The sequence below is a fragment of the Erinaceus europaeus genome, chromosome 1 (genome assembly GCF_950295315.1).
Source record: "Erinaceus europaeus chromosome 1, mEriEur2.1, whole genome shotgun sequence".
Taxonomy (NCBI): Eukaryota; Metazoa; Chordata; class Mammalia; order Eulipotyphla; family Erinaceidae; genus Erinaceus; species Erinaceus europaeus.
The window spans coordinates 22185801-22207281 of NC_080162.1; the positions used below are offsets into that span (position 1 = coordinate 22185801).

Here is a 21481-nt window from a genome sequence, read left to right on the forward strand (position 1 = left end):
CAGCTGCATCCCCTCACCCCCAATAGTGAACAGTCAGACAGCTGCTCAGTCCACCCTCTTGTGTGTGGCCTCCTGGACTGTGGAAGGTTTGGCTGGGAAGGACCCTGCCAGGGAGCAGGGAGCAGGGGGTGGTGTCCCTTGAGCAGAAAAGTCAGCTTTGAAGCTGAAGTCTTGAGTGCTGAAGAGGACTTGGTGTGGGAAGAAAGAAAGAAGACATGATCAGATATGTGTCTGGGCTGATTATCCCAGGGAAGCCCTTGAGACAGGGATTCCAGGGCAGGTGGTCTTTGTGGGAGGGGTTCCAGGAAATGAGGTGTGAGGAAGTAGAAGGGGAAGGGAGACAGCCAGAAGGGTGTGTGTATCACTATGTGGGTAACCAGAGCTTAAGCAGCTCTGCGAGTCAGGGTAGGGCTGCGTCTCAGACAGCCTCCCTCCACAAGGAGGGTTGTGGGTATTATTCATCACCTCCCAGCAGCCATTGACTGAAGGCTATTCTGCGAGAGGCCATGGTGCTTCCCTAGTACTTTGGTCTTCTGGTGGCTGTCCCATAGCTTCAGTGTGGGGTCCTCAGGCAGAGATGCAACGATCAGCTTGGAGTGGGGTGCAGGGAGAGTGGGCAGGGTGCTGGCATGCCTGTGACTATGGGGTGCAGGGGAGGGAAGGGTGCACAGGAGCCCATAGATCAGTGAGGCGGCTATGGAAGACCAGTCCAAGCAAGAGATGTGTGGCCTGCGCCAGAGAGGCTGTGGCTATGGGCAGAAGGGGACAATGTCAGCATGCAGTAGTGGCTCTCTCTCCCTCCATGTTTATACGTCTCCCCATCATTATGTTCTCAGGATGGCAGGTGTTCTGCAGAGCTTTGTAAGTGAAGGCTGGGTGATTGAATCTGGGTCCTTATGCATAGTAATGTGTGAGCTGAAGCCACTGCTCAGCCCATAAACAACAGGAATCTCTCTCCATCCTGGAAGTGGAAGTTCACCATAAAGTCCTTGTCCGATTCAGTGGGATTTTGGTTCATATACACATATGAATACCTTCTGGCTTGTCCTTACTTGGTGGAAGGGTGAACAGCTTCTGCAGGGCTGCCACTATAAGATGGCCAAGCTACTTCTGAGGGCTCCTTCTCATGCCCTCATTGCTGCCCAAAGCTGCCCCTTTAACTCTGTAGTCTTGGGAGTTATGAATGGGTCCTTTCAAATGATAATCTGAGGAGGATCTTCTTCTGAGGCCCTAATTACAAGGTCTAAATGCTATAGGGAAGCCAGAGACCATGCAGGACTTGAGGATGAGCAGTGGCAGACTGGTCAATCTTCCCAGGCCTCACAGGTGAGAAGACTGGAGTCCTAGAGGGTGGGGCATGCGGGGGCCTCTTGGAGAGGAAGAGGAACACAGCCAGTCCACAGCCACTAAGCAGAGTGAGTGCCCTGGTCCCCTCACTCTTCTTCCACTCCAGTGCCCAGCCTGCTGCCAGGCTACGTCAGGTTGGTATCTTGAGACCTCCCGGGTGAGGATAAGACCCAGAGGGCAAACAGAAGTGATTTGGCACAGTGGGGGAGACCCCCAGTGTCCTCAGGTGTCACAGGTGTTCAGTGTTCAAGTAGGGTGGACATAAAATGTCACGACAGGGCTGTGGCTGCTGGTAAGGGTGCCAGAACCTTCTGTCAAGGACGGCAAGCCGGGGTTCGGGCGGTAACACAGCGGGTTAAGCATATACTGCAAAGTTCAGGAACCGGTGTAAGGATCCCGGTTCCAGCCATCGGTTCCCCACCTGCAGGGGGGTCACTTCACAAGCGGTGAAGCAGGTCTGCAGGTGTCTTTCTCTTCCCCCCTCTTGTCTTCTCCCTCCTTCCTCAATTTCTCTCTGTCCTATCCAACAACAGCAGCGGCAGCAACAATAATAACAGGAATAACAGCAATGGGAAAATAAAAAGGCTGCCAGGAGCAGTGGGTTCATGGTGCAGGCACCGGCATTACAAATCCACTGTTCCTGGCGGCCATTTTTCCATTTTTTTATTCGATAGGACAGAGAAATTGAAAAGGGAGGAGGGAGACAAAGGGAGAGAGAAAGCTAGACACCTGCAGACCTGCTTCACTGCTTGTGAAGCATCCTGATTGCAGGTGGGGAGCGGGGAATCGAATCCAGGTCCTTGCACAGTTTCTTGTGCTTAGTACTCTGTGAGACTTCTCCTTTCAGAGTTCTGGTGGCCTCTCTGAACTTTCCCTCAGAGTAGGGCACCCAGGACTTCAAGTCATCAGGCCCTGCATGAACTCCTGTGACCACAGTTAAGCCCCTTTTCCTGGGCCTTACTTTTCTGTAGGTGAAGCCAGGAGGGTTAATCAATAACCTTTCAGGACCCTTATAAAAAGACTTGCAGCACTACTGCTGAGGAAGGAGAAAGGAGTGTCCTTTTAGGGTAACCAAAGCCCAGGGAGCTGAGGGTCTGCTGCTGGTCCTGACCCTGTGGTTCTGTCAGAGTTGCCCCCTGGGCCTGGCCCCTCCAGCCCTCCTCTCAGTACCCAGGGCTCTTGCTCACTACAAGTTTTTGCTCCAGGCAGGACAGTAGCCAGTGTGAAGTCCAGGGTTCTCTTGTGTGTGTTTGTGGCCCTGTTGGGAAAGGTGGTTTCACTGGACTTTCAGGGCTCACCAGTCCCTCTCATCCCACTTGGAGATCCAGGTCAGTGAAGAGCCCTGCTGGGAGTTTTGAGATGAGGGGTCCACACAGTTACAGGAGCTTAATTTGCAAGGGTGTCAGAGAGGAAGGAGGTCAGTGCAGGCCCCTCTGAGCCCATCTGACAGCCCCCCACAGCCACAGGCTGCCGTGTCTGAGAGGACACCAGGACACTTGCACTTGCTCTGTGGGCCAGTGTCTCAGGCACAAGCAAAGACCACCTCATCTTGTGTCAGAACCTGACACTCTAGGGAGTATTTCATGCCCAGGTCAGAAAGCCCTCAAACACGCTTCCTAGAACCACTGCTACTTGTCCAGAATGGGGGGCAGGGGAGCTTCCCAGCCTGGCAATGGTGCTGTTAGAATTAGGCTTTCCCACACTTATTGTTCTGTGCTAGTCACAGCCTGCACACACGACTTCTATCTAGGGCTTGCCTCTAGGGGTTTTTGTTTAACTAAGGGAAATGCAGGGTCCAGCTGCAGGAAACCCTGTTCCTACAGGAGCCGGTGCAGCTGGTGCCGGATGCAGATCCCCTCCAGACAGGACTCAGTCTTCGGGCCACCACAGTCCTCCCCCTGCCCGAGAGTCCCCCGTCTGCAAGCTGACTGTCCACTGTCACTCAGCACTGAGCTAACACTGCTGTTCCTTAAACCAGACAGTTACCAGGAAAGGAAATGAGTTTCAGTCTCCACATTTCCAACAAAGGTGAAAAAAATAGTTTATTTCCATCGTCTGCATGCCCACAGGTGAAGCATATGTACAGCAGCACAGTTTATCCCCAGGTCTGTGTTCGGGCCTCAGCCTCTCCTATCACAACCACCGCCATCGTATCATCTTTCTGGGTCCCCTGTCAGCAGGTGGAAACAGCGACAGGTCAGGACGGGCCTTGTCTGGGCAGCAGAGCCTGGTGGGCAGAGAAGTCAGCGCAGTGAGGGCGGAAGGGATGGGTCTAATCTGGTGAGGGACTCTCCAAACGACAAGGAGCAGCAGAGGAGGAGGCCTACAGTGGCAACAAGCATCTGAGTGGGCATGGCGGTGGCTGTGGAGCAGTGAATTTAGGACGTGGCCCAGCCTCAGCTGATTTAGGGGGCCCAGGATATCGGAGAACTGAGGCAATTTGGACAAGGAGACTCAGCTGGCCTCTAGACGCAGTCTCCTTACTGACGAAACGGTGCAAGGTTTTCATCTGTTTTGTAGGGATGTGAATGGCAGCCTGTGCTGTGGATTTGACAACTCTTCAGGCTGGGCACACTGCGGCCTAGTACACTTAGACCTTATATATGACACTGTGGTTCATAGGAGGTGCCTGGGGAGACTGACTGGGGGCATAATCTGTGCAGGATGGCCCTGCCAGGTGTGGCAAGCATTGAATATGGTAGAAGAATCTCAGTTCACCATGATCCAAGATGCACTTTACCTCATGTGTTCCGGACATTGGAGTCCGTTCACACATGCCCAGGAGGTCATCATTCCAGCCATCATCTGCATCCCAGACCTCCACTGTCAGGGCTCCCCCGGAGGGCAGCATCACGTTACCAAAGTCCACCTCAGTCATCCACTTAGGGTTATCATTATTCCATACGATGCCCACTCTCAGCTCCTGGTTTCCATACTTGATTTTCAGATAGGCGTCAGTGGGGTTGCTAGGGTCGCCCCACAGGTCCCTTGCCACAAAATTCATGACGACCAAATGGGCCAGGCCTCTCTGGCGTGGACAGCAGTCCTGGGTGCTGACCGGGGAGCCGTAGCACGCACACTCACAGGGGTTGTTGGGTTTCTTGTACTGCCCCGTCGCGCACGGCTGGGAGCAGTCCTTCCAGTGTGTCCTGCTCAGGATATATTTGCTCACAGCCTTCCTGAGTGTCTTCCTCCGGGGGTCGCCTTTCTTCAGGAGCACATGCAGAGGTTCCAGCGTATACTGTACTATGCCAGGACTGTATGGCAGCGTATTAGCCCAGATCTTGAATTGATCCACCTCGGTCTGTTCGCTGAACAGAAGTTCGTGCATAAAGCTGTGGTTGCCGCCGATAATTTCAGTATAGCGCTCTTGGTAGTCGTGGTGGAAGGAAGATCCCATCTGCAGCTGCTGCTTCAACTCCTCACAGTGCTTGAATTCCGCCGAGTGGCTGCCTTTTCCGCCTATGTTTAACTCGATGCCCAGGCACTGTGCCACCTCATTGGCTTTGAGCCCTTTCAGAGCCAGCTCGCAGGTGCGCAGGGCTGTCACGGTTGTGATGCGGCCACCCAGTTGCATGGAGCGGATAATGTGGGTGCCATAGTTGGAGATGATTCTTTCGTACTTCCACTGGCTGTAGGAGTTATAGTATGGAGGCAGGCTATGGACTGCCTTCCTGAAATCCAGTTGGAGAGGGGGATCGTGCACCAGATGAGAACTGAGGACAGAGAAAAACATCAGGTGCGTCCAGCAGGGGACAAGACTCCCCCCATCCAGAAACTCCCTGGAGATAGGCCCGAGTGATAGAAGAAGGACTTGAACCCAGATGTCCTGACTCAAAGTCCAAGTGCCTTGCCACTAAAGCAGAGAAACCTACTCTTTCTGTTAACCCTTGGTTAGTACCTTGGTTAATCCTTGGTATTTTTCATATATATATATATATATATATATATATATATATATATATATATACACACACTTTTGTCATTGCTGGGGGTTCCTCACTCTGGACCATCTTTTGCAGGCAGAGAATAAGACAGAGTGAAACAGACCACAGCACTTAAGTTTCCTCCCTTCCCCAGTGCCTTGGTATTCTCAGGTGGCGTACCAGGGGCTCAGAGTAGAGTCCTGCAGGTGAGCTTATCCTTCCAACCCCCTTTCCCTTCCTGAAATAAAGGCTTTCCCCCCCCATTTTTTTTGCCTCCAGGGTTATTGCTGGGGCTCGGTGCCTGCACCATGAATCCACTGCTCCTGGAGGCCATTTTCCCCCCTTTTGTTGCCCTTGTTGTTGTTGATGTCGTTCGTTGTTGGATAGGACAGAGAAATGGAGAGATGGGGAAGACAGAGAGGGGGAGTGAAAGACACCTGCAGACCTGCTTCACCGCCTGTGAAGCGACTCCCCTTCAGGTGGGGAGCCGAGGGCTCGAACCGGGATCCTTAGGCTGGTTCTTGCGCTTTCTGCCATGTGCGCTTAACCCGCTGCGCTACCGCCTGGTCTCCCCCCTTTTTTTTTTCATTTTCTAGTGATAGAAGTGTTGACACTGAGCTGAAGGCATCCTCCGGTGTTGGAACCTCCAGCATTGGTAACCCTCACCTGCCTGTTTCCCACCTGAGCTGTGTGCCTATGCAGACAGGAAGCACCCTGTCACTGAAGGTGCAGTGGGGCCTCCTATATGTGAAATCAGGGTGGGTAGCTGGGAGTCCACCCCCCCCCCCGCCACGACATGGTACATCACTCTGCTGTAGGATCTAGGCTCCCAGCACCTCAGTCTTAGTTCTCAGAACAGAGCCTGACAGGCAGATACAAATAGTGGTTGAAGGGGGCTGGGTGGTGGTGCACCTGGTTAAGCATATATCATACTAAGTACAAGGGCCCATGCAAGGATCCAGGTTCGAGCCCCTGGCTCTCCACCTGAGGGGGGGACGTCTTACATGTGGCAAAGCAGGTCTACAGGTGTCTTTCTCTACCCTTTTCTATCTCCCCCTCAATTTCTGTCATATCCAATTTAAAAAAAAAGGAAAAAGGGGTTGGGTGGTAGCGCAGAGGGTTAAGCACACATGGCACAAAGTAAAAGGACTGGGTAAGGATCTGGGTTCAAGCCCCTGGCTCCCCACTTGCAGGGAGGGGGGTTGCTTCACAGGTAGTGAAGCAGGTCTGCAGGTATCTCTCTTTCTCTACCCCTCTCTATCTCCCCTTCTCTCTCAGTTTCTCTCTGTCCTATCCAACAACAGCAACAGCAATGACAATAATAATAACAACAACAAGGGTAACAAAATGGGAAAAATGGAGGCAAAAAAAAAAAAGAAAATGACTACCAGAAGCTATAAATTTATAGTGTGGCATCAAACCCCAGTGATTACCCTGGACACAAAACAACAACAGCAACACCCACCAAATAGTGATTGAAGGAATGGATGAGGTATAATTACAGGAAGGACCCAGCTGGCCTCCTTTCTATCTTTTGACAGAGATAGAAATTGAAGGAGAAAAAGAAAGAGAAACCTTCAGCACTGCTCTGCCACTTGTGAAGCTTCCCCCTGCCCATCAGTGAGGACCAGAGACTTGAACCTGGGTTCTCTTGCATGGTAATCTGTGCACTCTACTGGCTGCACCAACACCTGCCTCCCCCACCTCAAGCTGGTGTCCTGCCTCTGCCCCTACAGGAAATTGGCACTGCCCAGAAAGAAGGGGTTGGGTGTTCATAGATCTAACTGGCCCTCTGTTGGGACTCTGAGGCACAGCCCTGTGGCTTCTCTGCACTGTCCTCTCCCTGGGTTCTTCCAGATGTGATCATGTGGGAGAATGCCACAGGCCACTGTGCCACCATTATGCTTCTACCAGGTAGAAGCAGGCTCAGAGTCTCTACTCTGCCATTCCAAGGCTTTCAGAATACCCTGAATTTCCCCCACATTTTTTCAAGGCCCCCCCCCCCAGTCCCATGTCCAGTCTCACCTATAGAAGAGACACTCTATCTTGTCACTGGTGAAGACATACTGGTCCTGGCTGGCCTTCTCATTTGCGAATTTAGCAATCTTGGAGTCTGAGCCGGCCACGCTCAATTGTACACTGACGGGGTTTGCAGTATTTACCAACTTCCCCAAGTCCAAGCCCAACCGCCAATCATTGTTGACGCTGTTGGCCACATCCTTGGCCACCTCGTCCTTAGAGCTGACTTGGGCCTTGACAGTCTTGCGCTGACAGCCTGTGGCTTGAGCCCGCCAGTTGATGAGTGCCAGGGGCAGGCGCTGGAGGGTGCCCTGCTGCAGGTCATTAAAGCAGAGGGTGCAGGAGCCATCACGGTTCAGGTAACGCTGTGTGTCCACGGGGAAGGAGCCTGAGCGCTGGAGAGTGATCACATTCAAACCCTCTCCTGCCAGCCAAGAGCCAGGTACAAACTGTTGATGATCCCTGCACTCTTCTTTCTTAGCTAGGTAGCAATGTGATGGGGCTGCTGTGGGCAGCAGAAGCAGGAGGAAGATTCCTGAGAGGAGCAGCAAGGCTGCCATGGGGCTGCAAAGACAGGGGGCATTAGATCACTGTAGACTGTGGGCAGAGGCATGGAGGACGGCTGGCCCCTCCCCACGACTGAGGGTTGCTAGGTCACATGGATGCAGAGGCAACCAGGTCATAGTTTGTCAGAGCTGGAATAGCCTCTGCAGACAGATGGTCCCCAGAAGGAAAAGTGACCTGTCCGAGAACACACAGCCAAGAGGAGCCCCTCCTTATAAATTGGCTATGGAAGCCCTAGTGGGGATGCAGGCTGATGACCCTGTGTCTCTAGACTCTGTCCCTGTATCCACAGCTGCTCCTGGGCATGTATGTAGGGTGTCTGTGTACAAAAGAGGGGATAGAGAGTGGCTGTAGTAGATTTAGGAGAGAGAACTGGAGACTCTAGAGAAATATGAATTCTGGAGAAGTGTTATTTTCATTTTGCTTTTTGTTATTTTTAAAAAATATTTATTTATTATTATTTATTCCCTTTTGTTGCCCTTGTTGTTATAGTTATGATTGATATCGTCATTGTTGGATAGGACAGAGAGAAATGGAGACAGGAGGGGAAGACAGAGAGGGGGAGAGATAGACACCTGCAGACCTGCTTCACTGCTTGTGAATTGACTCCCCTGCAGTTGGGGAGCCAGAGGCTCGAACCGGGATCCTGAGGATGGTCCTTGCACTTTGCGCCATGTGCGCTTAACCTGCTGTGCTACCTCCCGACTCCCTGCTTTTTGTTATTTTATAATGGTTTACAAGATCATAAGGGTGTGGGGTATAGCTCCACACTGCACTTATGACTGTAGTTCTGGATCCTCTCCTCACCCCCACAAGGATAACCACTATTGTCTTCACAAAGTATTAATGACAGTTTGGCTTTTTTTTTTTTTAATGTGTTTCAGTTCTGTAAATTGTACATGTGAGTGAAATCATCTGGTAGCTGCTTCTCAGAGAGATACAGACCATTTGGGAGTTGGGCAGTCATGCAGCGGATTAAGCACATGTGGCACAAAGTGTGAGGACCGGTATAAGGATTCCGGTTCGAGCCCCCGACTCCCCACCTGCAGGGGAGTCGCTTCACAAGCAGTGAAGCAGGTCTGCAGGTGTCTATATTTCTCTCCTCCTCTCTGTCTTCCCCTCCTCTCTCCATTTCTCTCTGTCCTATCCAACAATGATGACATCAGTAACAACAACAATAATAACTACAACAATAAAACAAGGGCGACAAAAGAGAATAAATAAATAAATAAATAAATACAGAGCATTTGGTAACAGATATAAATCACAGCAGTAATTGTCTTTGAACACAAAAAAACTGAAGGATAAAACCCTGACTTTGCCTCTTCCACTTCCCCCCACATTATTTATTATTCTTTTTTAAAATGCAGAGACAGTAGGTAGGAGGTAGCATCATCATTATGCAAAAGACTTTCTTTTTTTTAAAAAAAGGTTTTTTAATATTTCCTTTTGTTGTTTTATTGTTATTATTATTGTTGTTGTTGTTGAATAGGACAGAGAGAAAAGGAGAGAGGAGGGGAAGACAGAGAGGGGGAGAGAAAGACACCTGCAGACCTGCTTCACCACCTGTGAAGCGACTCCTCTGCAGGTGGGGAGCCGGGGCTCGAACTGGGGCTCGAACCAGGAGCCTTACGCTGGTTTTTGCACTTCGAGCCACGTGCGCTTAACCCGCTGCGCTACCGCAGGACTCCCCCACAAAAGACTTTCATGCTTGAGACTCCAGGGTTTCAGGTTCAATTCGAGGCACCACCATAAGACAGAGCTGAAAAAAAAAATGCTCCAGTGAAAAGAAGGGGGAAAAATAGAAGGAAATAAGTAAAAAGAACAAGAAAGGAAGGAAGAAATAAGCGAACAAAAATCCAGAGTTGAAATGAACTCAAAGCTGCTTGGACATAGGATGCTACTGAACTATCTCAGGATCCAAGTTTTACTTTTTTTCTTTTTATTTAGTAAGAGAGAGGGAAAGTAAGGGGAGGAGGAAAGTAGAGATACCACACACTTCTCCACCATCCATGGAACTCCTCCGGTGCCTTCCACGCTGTTCCCCCCGTAATGTAGTGCCTGGGCTCAAGGGACTTCACACACCGTAAAGCGAGTGTTGTACTGGGTAAGCCGTCTCTTACTTTCCAGCCTGCTGGGGTCATTCTTATAACAGTTTGTTGCAGAAAAATCATCTTATTCAGATATAGAATAAAAGTTGAATATGTAACACTCAGGCAAGATACTAGGTATTAAAAGAAGCAAGAATCTCCAATGTGTGAAGAAAATAAATGAGAAAAAGTTTTGCTGGAAAGTGGATGAAATATAATACACAACACTAAAAAATGGATTTTTAGCTCATATATTAAGAAATCTGGCAAAGACTGTATTCTGATGGAAGATTGGCAGATATCTGGGAAAGAAGAGATAAATAAGAACTCTAAAGAAATACAAAAAAGTGGTGCACCTGGTTGAGCGCACATGTCACAATGCTCAAGGACCCAGGTTCGACCCCCCTGGTTCCCACCTACAGGGGGAAAGCTTCACAAGTGGTGAAGTAGGGCTGCAGGTATTTCTCTATCCTCCTCTCTATCACCCCCTTCCCTCTCAATTTCTACCTGTCTCTATCCAATAAATAAAGATAATTAAAAATTTTTTTTAAAGATACAAAAAGGGACAAAGTACATTCAGAAATAAACACCAAATTAAAGAGACTCTCCATATTACATATGATAGAAAGTATGAGAAAAACAAAGAAAAAATATGTAGGAAAGATTAAAATACATTAGAGAGAAAATGACATGATGAAAAGATATAGGGGACTATATGAATGTAAATGTGTCCTACTGATATAAAAAGTATTAGATATACTTTACATATGCATTATATATATCAAGAGAGTATTTTTAAAACTTTTGTGTTACTATTCTTTGCTTGAACATTATCTATTTCTTTCTCCCCTGTCATACTTTAAAGTTATTTCATATTTCATTTTTTTTGCCTCCAGGGTTATTGCTGGGGCATGGTGCCTGCACCATGAATCCACTGCTTCTGGAGGCCATTCCCCCCCCCTTTTGTTGCCCTTGTTGTTGTAGCCTTGTTGTCGTTATTATTGTTGTTGTTGATGTCATTTGTTGTTGGACAGGACAGAGAGAAATGGAGAGAGGAGGGGAAGACGGGGGTGGGGGGAGGAAGAGAGAGAGAGACACTTGCAGACCTGCCCACTGCTTGTGAAGCAACTCCCCTTCAGGTGGGGAGCCGGGGGCTTGAACCGGGATCCTTGCGCCTGTCCTTGCGCTTTGTACCACGTGCGCTTAACCTGCTGCACTACCGCCCGACTCCAGTTATTTCCTATTTCTATGGCTTGTGGTTTGAAGTTTGTTTTCCTGTGTATCCCTTTGTTGAGAGTTAAATATTCCTTATTTCTTTTTTCTGTGTGACACTTTCAGTAACTCTTAAAAGGCAGGTCTGGTAAAGGCAAAATCTTTTAGTTTTTGTATATTTGGTACTATTTTTATTGTTCCTTCATAATTATATGATAGTCTTGCGGGGGCAAACTATGCATGGCTGGCAGTTGTTGTCTTTAACACCTTGAATATACCATCCCACTTTCTCAGGGCCTCCATAGCTCGTGCTGAAAAGTTTGATGCGAGTCTGCTATGTTGCCTTATAAGTTACTTTCTTCTTTTCCCTAGCAGATTGCAAGATTTTGTCTTTGTCCTTGATTTTTCTAGTTTCACAATTATCTGTATTGGTGCAGGTCTTTTTGGGCTTAGGAATTTGAGAGTTCTGTTTCCTGAATGTTTACTTACTGACTATATCTCACATTAGGAAAAATTTCTTCTAGTACCTTTTCACACACTCCCCCCCCCCCCCCCACTGCTCAGCTCTGGCTTATGCTAGTATAGGACCCAGGAGTCTCAGGCATGAGAGTGTTTGCATAACCATTATGCTGTCCCCCTGTCCTCTTCTGGCACTTCTTTGAGTATGTTTCTGCACCTTTCTTTCTCTCCTCTCCTTCTAAGACTCCTGTAATTCCAATATTTACTTTTCTAATGGAGTCTTCAATCTCTCAAAAAGTTGCTTCATTTTAAAAAATATTTATTTTATTTATTCCCTTTTGTTGCCTTGTTGTTTTATTGTTGTAGTTATTGATGTCATCTTTGTTGGATAGGACAGAGACAAATAGAGAGAGATGGGGAAGACAGAGAGGGGGAGAGAAAGATAGACACCTGCAGACCTGCTTCACCGCATGTGAAGTGACTCCCGTGCAGGTGGGGAGCCGGGGCTCAAACCGGGATCCTTACGCCAGCCCTAGCGCTTTACGCCACCTGCGCTAAACCCGCTGCGCTACAGCCCAACTCCCTAAGTTGCTTCATATTTTTCTAAACCTTTTTGTTCTACTTCCAGGTCAAGTGTGACCATTTTCTCTTCTATTTCTGATGTTCTCTCCTAGATGGATAAGCATACTTTCTTGACTTGCTATTTGAGACTGAATGTCTACAGAGTGTCTTTCACACCCTGTTGTTCTGTGTTCATGGTTTTCTATTATTTTTTATTTATTAGATAGAGACAGTCAGAAATCGAGAGGGAAGGGGGTAGTGGAGAGGGAGAGAAACAAGAGACACATGCAGCCCGGCTTCACCACATGCAAAGCTTCCCCCCTGCAGGTGGAGACTGGGGGGCTTGAACCCATGTGTATTTAACCACGTGTGCCCAACATGTGCTTAACATGTGTTCTCAACCAAGGACACCACCACCTGGCCCCTGTTTTCCATTTTCCTGTCAAGTGAATCTTTGAGGTCAAGGATTTTTTTCTTAATCCATTTTTTCTTTTTTTTAAATTTTTTTATTTAACATTATTTTTAACTTTCTTTTTAAAATTTATTTTCCTTTTTTTTTTGCTCTTGTCTTCTTGTTGTTGTTGTTGTTTTTGGATAGGACAGAGAGAAATGGAATGAGGAGGGGAAGACAGAGAGGGAGCGAGAAAGATAGACACCTGTAGACCTGCTTCACCGCCTTTGAAGTGACGCCCCTGCAGGTGGGGAGCTGGGGGCTCGAACTGGGATCCTTATGCCGGTCCTTGCGCTTAACCTGCTGTGCTACCGCCCAATTCCCTTTATTTAACAGTTTTTCCTTTATTGGGGGATTAATGTTTTACAGTTGCCAGTAAATATAATAGTTTGTACATGCATAACATTGCACAGTTTTCCACACAACAGTACAACCCCCTCTAGGTCCTCTGTCATCCTTTTCCAGGACCTGTACTCTCCCCACCCACCCACCCACCCCAGAGTCTTTGACTTTGGTGCAATGCACCTACTTCAGTCCAGGTTCTGCTGAGTGTTTTCTCTTCTGATCTTGTTTTTCAACTTCTGCCTGAGAGTGAGATCATCCCATATTCATCCTTCTGTTTCTGACTTATTTCACTTCACATGATTCCTTCAAGCTCCATCCAAGATGGGCTGAAAATGGTGAAGTCACCATTTTTAATAGCTGAGTAGTATTCCATTGTATAATATACAATTTGCTCAGCCACTCATCTGTTGTTGGACACCTGGGTTGCTTCCAGGTTTTGGCTATTACAAATTGTGCTGCTAAGAACATAGATATACACAAATCTTTTTGGATGGGTGTGTTGAGTTCCTTGGGGATATGTTACCAAGAGAGGAATTGCAGGATCATAGGGTAGGTCCATTTCTAGCCTTCTGAGAGTTCTCCAGACTGCTCTCCACAGGGGTTGGACCAATTTACATTCCCACCAGCAGTGCAGGAGGGTTCCTTTGTCCCCACAACCTCTCCAGCATTTGTTGCTGCTACTTTTTCTGATGTGTGACATTCTCACAGGAGTGAAGTGGTATCTCATTGTTGTCTTGATTTGCATTTCTCTGACAGTCAGAGACTTGGAGCATTTTTTCATTTTTTTGTTTGTTTGTTTTTTCAGATCTCCTGTGGTGAATATTCTGCCATTTTTGGATGGGGTCATTTGTTTTCTTGTTGTTGAGCTTGGCAAGCTCTTTAATTAATATTAATTTATTATTGAGATAAATTGAGAGGGGGAAGGGAGAAATAGAGAAAGACAGAGAGACACCTGTTGCCCTGCTTCACCACTTATGAATCTTTCCCCCTACAGGTGGGGACCAGGGGCTTGAACCTGGGTCTTTGCACACTGTAATGTGAGCGCTTAACCAGGTATGCCACCACCTGGCCCCTCTTAATTCATTTTTTTCATGTTAAATTGAGAGCATTTTATTTCTTCAGATTTCCTGACAATGTGTTTCCTATTTTATTACCAACGCCTCCTCTGTATTTGCATCATTGGGTGTCTGGCCATTATGATTCTCCAGAACTGGTATTTTCCTAGCTGTACCGTCTGTTTTGGTTTCTATTGTTGATCAGCAGGTGGTGCTGGGCTCTTTTGTATGAGCTGGTGGGGAGCGAAGGGATTTTGAAAGAGTGATGTAGTGTTTTATTTTTTTGTAAATATTTATTTATTTACTCCCTTTTGTTGCCCTTGTTTTTTCTTTATTGTTGTAGTTATTATTATTGGTGTTCTTGATGTCATCGTTGTTGGATAGGACAGAGAGAAATGGAGAGAGGAGGGGAAGACAGAGAGGGGGAGAAAAAGACAGACTTCTGCAGACCTGCTTCACTGCTTGTGAACTGACTCCCCTGCAGGTGGGGAGCTGGGGCTTTGAACTGCAATCTTTACACCAGTCCTTGTGCTTCCTGCCATGTGCCCTTAACCCTTTGCACTACCACCCGACTCCCTGTCTGGATTTTAAAATCATGTTATTGGGGAGTTAATGGTTTACAGAACAGTTGCTGACACATGGGTATAAGTTCTCACCTCCTTGTGATAGGTGTCAGCAAAACTCTCGAAATCTCAATTTAGACCCTTTTCCAGCATCAGGCACCAGGATTCCGTCTCCTCCTCCTCCCTCCCCCTTCAACCCAAGTCCCTCGAAAAACATCAACATCTGAAGGGCCTTGGAGGCTCTGCATCTAACCTCTTCATTTGTCTATAAGGAAAATGAGGCTCAGAGTGACATGAAGCTACCTGGGAGAGAGAGTGCTCAGTCTGGAAGCTAAGTCTCTCTTTTTAAAAATACTTATTTATTCCCTTTTGTTGCCCTTGTTGTTTTATTGTTGTAGTTATTGTTGTTGTTATTGATGTTGTTGTTGGATAGGACAGAGAGAAATGGAGAGAGGAGGGGAAGACAGAGAGATAGACAGACACCTGCAGACCTGCTTCACTGCTTGTGAAGCAACTCCCCTGCAGATGGAGAGCCGGGGGCTCGAACCCGGGATCCTTACACTGGTCTTTGTGCCACCTGTGCTTAACCCGCTGCGCTACCACCCCGACTCCCTAAGTCTCTTGTTTTATGTATCATAGCACTTCCTGCTCCATCAGACTCTTATTTGAAAGAAGCAGCTCAACTAATATCCCTCTGTCCTCACCCAAGGTCTCCCGGCCTCCCTTGGTCCCTGATAGCCCCTTATCTGGAGTCAGTGTTGCTTCTGCAACAGACATCCTCTCCCCACTGGAGGTTCCTGAAATGGTGGCATCTGCCCCTCAGGCAGACTGACCACAGGCTCATCACCTGACCACTTTTCACCTCCCTCTTCTTCCTGTCCCTGCCCCCACTGTGGTCACAGGCCCGTTCTATCTCCCCACCCAGCCCAGCACCACTGTGTCCTCACCTACTCATTCTGTCAGCCCTGCTGACAGCCCCCAGGAAGCAAACTGAGGGGCTTGAGCCTCACAGCCCAGCAGAGCAGCCCAGCGCCTGAGACCCCAAAAGCAAGACTTAGGCTGGGCCTGAGACCTTCAAGGTTCCCCTGCAGTGTTGCAGAGCAGACAGGCAGAGGCGAGCTCCCCCGCTCTGACCAGGCAACAGGTGTGAAAACTAGAGACAGGGCAGGGCTGGGCTGAAGCTTGAGCTCCACAGCCAGGCTGCCTGGCTTTGTGCAAGTTGGCTGAGCACCGCTGTGTGTCCTGGTCAGCTTCTTTAGCTCCAGTCTTCATAATAAAAGGGAGCCCTCACCACTATTGCAGACCCTACATGCCCTGATGTTCAGCGGAGTCCCTATATGTGAAGCGCTTGAACAGTGCTGCCCTCAGCAGGTGCAATGCAGGCGACCATCCTCCCTCCCCAGCAGTTGAGGTGGGAAAAATTCACCTTGTTCCAACCTCCTTGGCCACTTCCTGCCCCCATATTTGCACTGACATCCAGTCCAGCCCAGGCTCTGAACCCCAAACGCAGACCTCAACAAAGGTCTCCTTTTCCTCCCTTTTTCCTAGTTAGTGGACAGAACTTGGTCTCCTGCTCCCTCCCCAGTCCTGGCCCAAGTTTGGAGCCACTGGGTGGGTGTGAACCTGCGGAGCCTGCTGGGGACAGATGTGTGGGTGGGATTCAGCATTGCCACACTGAGGTTAGGATGAGTGAATTTCCATTAAGAGCAATGACTCACTGGGCTTCATCTTGGGAGACACAATCTCACTGGTTGTGGCAGGAGGGGTAGTGTTGAGGGGGACTTTTCTCACCCTCCAACTGTGTATGTGACAGAAACCCAACAGCCACAGGCTCCAGACCAACTGTGATACCGTGGATAGCTCTGAGTTTTTGTCATCCACCCCTGTCCTTTGTCCTCTGACCCCTGGGTTTTTGTTTTTTTTTTTGATAGAGACAGACAGAAATTGAGAGGGAAGAGGGAGATAGAGAGACCTTCAACACTATTTCACCGTGTGTGTGTGTGTGTGTGTGTGTGTGTGTGTGTGTGTAAGAGAGAGAGGGAGAGAGAGAGAGACCTGCAGCACTGTTGCACCATTTGTGAATCTTTCTCCCATAGGTGGGGATCAGGGACTTAAATCTGGGTTCTTGTGCACTGTAATGTGTGTGCTCAACCAGGAACGCCATCGCCCAGCCCCTGCCCACTGTTCTTACGGGCATTGACTAATGCTGTCTTCTCTGGTCTCACAGATTGCAGCTTCTCGTACTCCTTCTAGCCTCTTCCCAGCTCTGACTTGATTATTGAGGCTGTGAGGAGTGGCGATCTGACCATGTTTGAAAGCCAGCTCGAAGGGCACAGCAACCCTGCAACAAATTGTGAGATAAGAAGTGTAAGGCACAGGGAGCTAACTGGTTCTAATCTCAGCCTGCTAGTGACTTGTGATGTGACTCTAGCCTATAGAATTGTGACCCCTTTTTCTGTTACCTGTAAAATCACAGGAGCCAGGCAGTGGTGCATCTGTTGTAGTGCACACATTACCATGTGCAAGGACCTGGGTTCCAGCCCCTTGTCCCTACTGAGAGGAAGGAAGTTTCATGAATGGTGGAGCCATGGTGCTGCAGCTTTCTCTCTTTCTCATCCTCCCTCCCCACTTCTTACTTTCCTCTTGATTTGTCTCTATCCCAAAAAAAGAAAGAGTAAGGAAAAAAATATGGCCACCAGGAGTGGTGAAATTGTCTTGCAGGCAATTAAAAGTGGACTGGGAGACAGCATGAAGGTTTTGCAAAAGGTCTTTTATGCCTAAGGGACCAAAGGCCCCAAATTTAATCCCCAGCATCATCATAAACCTGAACTGAGCAGTGCTAAAAAAGAAAGAAAAATTAATTAATTAAAAGAGGTCTCTCTTCAAGATGTCTAAGATTGTGGTCTTTATCATGAGATGTGTGTTTCGCACGTTTCTGGTGACTTATGAAGTGGTTACACCCAGGAAATGTTGGTGGGGACATTTCACTACAGAGCAAAGATGGCCTCGAGGTTTCCAGCTCCTGTTAGGTATCTAGAGAACTGATGATGTCAACTCTTCTCCAGTTGGCAGACAGCACTTAAAATGGGCTAAAGCACCATTCCTCCCTTAGACACACAGTTCCATTTCTAAGGTTTGTCACCAGTAACTTTATTGAGCTACATACGGTTCACAGGCTAGGCAGTTCCTTCCTTTCAAATGTACAACCAACCTTTTTGTGTATCCACTGAGCTGTGCCAGCACAATCAACTTAGCATATTGCCATCAGTCCCCAGGAGAAACCTGTTCATATTGTCTGCTCATTTTCATTCTCTGATAAACATACTTTTCTCTCTTTGTTTTGCTTTAATTTATTTAGTTTCCCTTTTGTTGCCCTTGTTTTATTGTTGTAGTAGTTATTATTGTTGTTATTGATGTCATCATTGTTAGATAAGACAGGGAGAAAATGGAGAGGGGAGGGGAAGACAGAAAGGGGGAGAGAAAAATACCTGCAGACCTGCTTCACTGCCTGTGAAGCCACTCCACTGCAGGTGGGGAGTGGCGGGGGTGGGGGGGGGCTTGAACAGGGATCCTTATGCTGGTCCTTGCACTTTGCCCCATGTGCACTTAACCCGCTGCACTACTGCCCGACTCCCTTCTTTCTTTCTTTTTTTAAAGATTTTTAAAAAAATATTTATTCCCTATTGTTGCCTTTGTTTTATCGTTATTATTGTTGTTGTTGGATAGAACAGAGAGAAATGGAGAGAGGAGGGGAAGACAGAGAGGGGGAGAGAAAGACAGACACCTGCAGACCTGCTCACCACCTGTGAAGCGACTCCCCTGCAGGTGGGGAGCTGGGGGCTTGAACAGGGATCCTTCCGCTAGTCCTTGTGCTTTTGCGCTTCGCATCATGTGCGCTTAACCCTCTGTGCTACCACCCGACTCCCTACTTTTCTTTTTAAATAATAGTTATTTATTTAAAGGGATTTAGTAAATATCCTTCCTTCCTTCCTTCCTTCCTTCCTTCCTTCCTTCCTTCCTTCCTTCCTTCCTTCCTTCCTTCCTCTCTCTCCCTCTCTCTCTCTTTCTCTCTCTCCTTTCTTTCTTATTGGATAGAGACAGAGAGAAATTGAGAGAGGAGGGGAGATAGTGAGGGAGAGAGACAGAGAGACACCTGAAACCCTGCTTCACCACTTGCAAAACTTTCCCCCTACAGGTGAGGACCAGGGGCTTGAACCCGGGTCTTTGCACACTGTGATATGTGCGCTTAGCCATGTGCATCACCACCCGGCCCCCAGTCACTACATCCTTAATTTTTCTGGCCACTATTACAATGTTTTTCCCTGTAATTCTCTTCATCGTTTCTCTGACTTTGTTGCAGTTCCCCTCTATGTATCTTTTCATTTTGGTGAGCAAGTTTAGGACAGTTCTGAAGGTGTTTCCAGTAGCTTTATATAGTGTAGTCACCAGAAGTTTGAGATGGGACGGTTGACAGTGGCAGGATGTGAAAGGAGTGCTTCTCCACCTTGCCCCTGTGTCTGCGTCACTAGGGAAACTGGATCTTGGTATAGCAGTACCTACTGGGCTGCAGTAGGCAAGCCACTGGGTGGGTGGGGAGAGCTGTCCCTGCACCACCCCCCTACACACACACACATACACACACACACACACACACACACACACACACACACACACACACACACCACTCTCCTAGTTTTTTGATGTTTCTAGGACTAGGGTGTCAGGGCTGTGCTTCAGCTTGCCACCCACCCACTCACCAGGTTAAAGCTCTGTATCTTGTGTGGCTCTCTTCCTGATTGTGACTTAATCTTCTTGAAGTGACTTCTGTCTTTGGGTGAGGGAGACTTTCTGGGTCCTTACTGCCTTGGGCTATTGTCTCTGCTTTGGAAGCTTCTTTGATCTATGGCTTTGTTGTTGCCATGGAGACAGAAGAAACAAACTTCTAAAGATCCATTTCTATACTTTCTTTTTTTTTCAAATTTCTTTATTGGGGAATTAATGTTTTACATTTGACATCACTTCTATATTTTCTTCTAGGAGTTATATGATTTTAGTTTTTTACATTTAGGCCTAATTTACTTGGAGTTTCCTTTTGTGATTTCACCACTTCTGATTTGGGTTTTTTTTTTTTTAATTCAGATAAAGAGAGAGAGAGAGAGGAGGACTCCTGACTCTAGAGTTCTATGGCCTCTTGATAAATTACTATTAATTTAAAATCTCTCGTTATGTTAAAGTCTCTCCCTGTAGAGGCCAGGCAGTGGTGCACCCAACTGAGAGTACACATTACCATTCGAAAGGGCCCAGGTTTTAGCCCCTGATTCCTTATCTGCAGGATGGAAAGTGGGGAAGCAGGTCTATAAGTGTCTCTTTCCTTCTCCCTCCCTATCTACCCCCTCTTGATTTCTGTCTCTAATAAAGTAAAAAATAGTAAAATATTTAAAAATTCTCTTTCTGTAAAAATAACATTGATTTCTCCCTTCAGCTACAACTTTTGTTTTTCATATTTTGAAGCAATGTTATTAAGTAGGTTTAGTGTTTTTGTCTTCCTAGAGAATTTAACTCAAGATGTAGCGGCCCTTTTAATCCCAAAGGCTGTTTTTGTTTCCCAGTGTCTATTTGCCAGTTTTGAGTAAATCTTTCCCAACATTCACTTTAAAAATATTTTATTTATGGGGCTGGGTGGTGACGCACCTGGTTGAGTGCACACATTACACATTACAGTGCATAAGGGAGTTCAAGCCTCCAGTCCCCACCTGTAAGGGGATAGTTTTACGAGTGGTGAAATAGTGCTGCAAGTGTTTCTCTGTGTCACTTTCTCTCCCTACCTTCCTCTTCCCTATCGATGTCTCTGTCTCTAGCCAATAAATAAATATAAATTTAAAGAATAATAAACATTTTACATACTTCTTTTGAGTAGAGACATAATTTGAGGGGGAAGGAGGAGATAAGGAGTGAGAGACACTTGCAGCACTATAACTCAGGAAACTTCCCTCTGTGGTGAGGGCTTGAACCCAGATCCCTGAGCATTGTAACACATAGGTCAGCTGGGGGCACCACCACCTGCCCCCCAACTTTCACTTTTAAATAGTACTGTTTTAATTGTGGTAAAATACATATAAAATCTGCCATTTCCATAATCTTTAAATGTATCAGTTTCCTTTGATCAGTACTTACCATGGAGACCTTCTATCTTTCTTTCACACTCCCTGTGTTCTAGAATTTAGAACTTTAGAGTTTTAGATGGGTCTCTGTAATCATAATTAGTTGGCTTTTGTTGTCCAATTTGAGTGTTTACTTATATCTATGGTGAAAACTACTCTAAAGTTTATTTCTACCATCACATGTTATTTCATTGTCCTTCTCTTTCTGTTTCCCTTTTCTTTCCTTCCTTTTTAAAAAAGTTTTTAATTATCTTTATTTATTGGATAGAGACAGCCAGAAATTGAGGATAGGGAGATAGAGAAGAAAAGAGACAGAGAGACACCTGCAGCCCTGCTTCACCACTCATGAAGTTTTCCCCCTGCAGGTGGGGACTGGACTCGAGCCTGGGTCCTTGTACATTGTAACATGTGCGCTCAACCAGGTGGGCCACCACCCAGCCCCAATGCTTTTTTTTTTTTTAAATATGGAACCAGGAGTGATTCCACTGTCTTCAGTTTGTATAATACTGTTGAGCCACTGTCTGGGATCACATTTATTTTATATTTTTAGAGAAAGAGGGGAATAAACATTAAAGCACTGCTCCACCATTCATGGAGTTCCACTTATTTCATGTGGTGCTGGGGAATAATATTAGCTGAGCTTAAAACAAATACATTCTCGTTTCTCTGTTGCTTTAGATATTAAAATCTTGAGATTCTTTTGTTAAAGGTTACACATAAAATTTCAA

The 21481-nt window shown here is 47.1% G+C and overlaps 1 protein-coding gene across 4 annotated transcripts; it reads right to left on the minus strand.

The window, feature by feature from the left end:
* Positions 1 to 3475: 3475 nt before the first annotated feature.
* On the minus strand, positions 3476 to 19851 carry LOC103114484 (perforin-1). 4 transcript variants are annotated; one of them, XM_060202450.1, is made up of 5 exons: positions 19350 to 19851; positions 16794 to 16933; positions 15540 to 15625; positions 7299 to 7856; positions 3476 to 5063 (listed from the first exon to the last, which is right to left on the minus strand). In XM_060202450.1, exons 3-5 carry the CDS (start codon positions 15545 to 15547, stop codon positions 3938 to 3940), a joined length of 1692 nt encoding a protein of 563 aa, XP_060058433.1. In that variant the 5' UTR covers positions 15548 to 15625; positions 16794 to 16933; positions 19350 to 19851; the 3' UTR covers positions 3476 to 3937. The 4 variants fall into 4 exon arrangements, with proteins under 4 accessions (XP_060058433.1, XP_060058430.1, XP_060058438.1 ...); XM_060202447.1 differs by having other exon boundaries at positions 16784 to 16933; XM_060202455.1 differs by lacking the exon at positions 15540 to 15625.
* Positions 19852 to 21481: the final 1630 nt, after the last annotated feature.

Excerpts from the sequence above, each read along its gene's own strand:
- LOC103114484 (XM_060202450.1), bottom strand. Across the intron at positions 5,064-7,298 it reads ATAGAGTGTCTCTTCTATAG|TTCTCATCTGGTGCACGATC; the intron begins GTGAGACTGGAC and ends CTCTGTCCTCAG.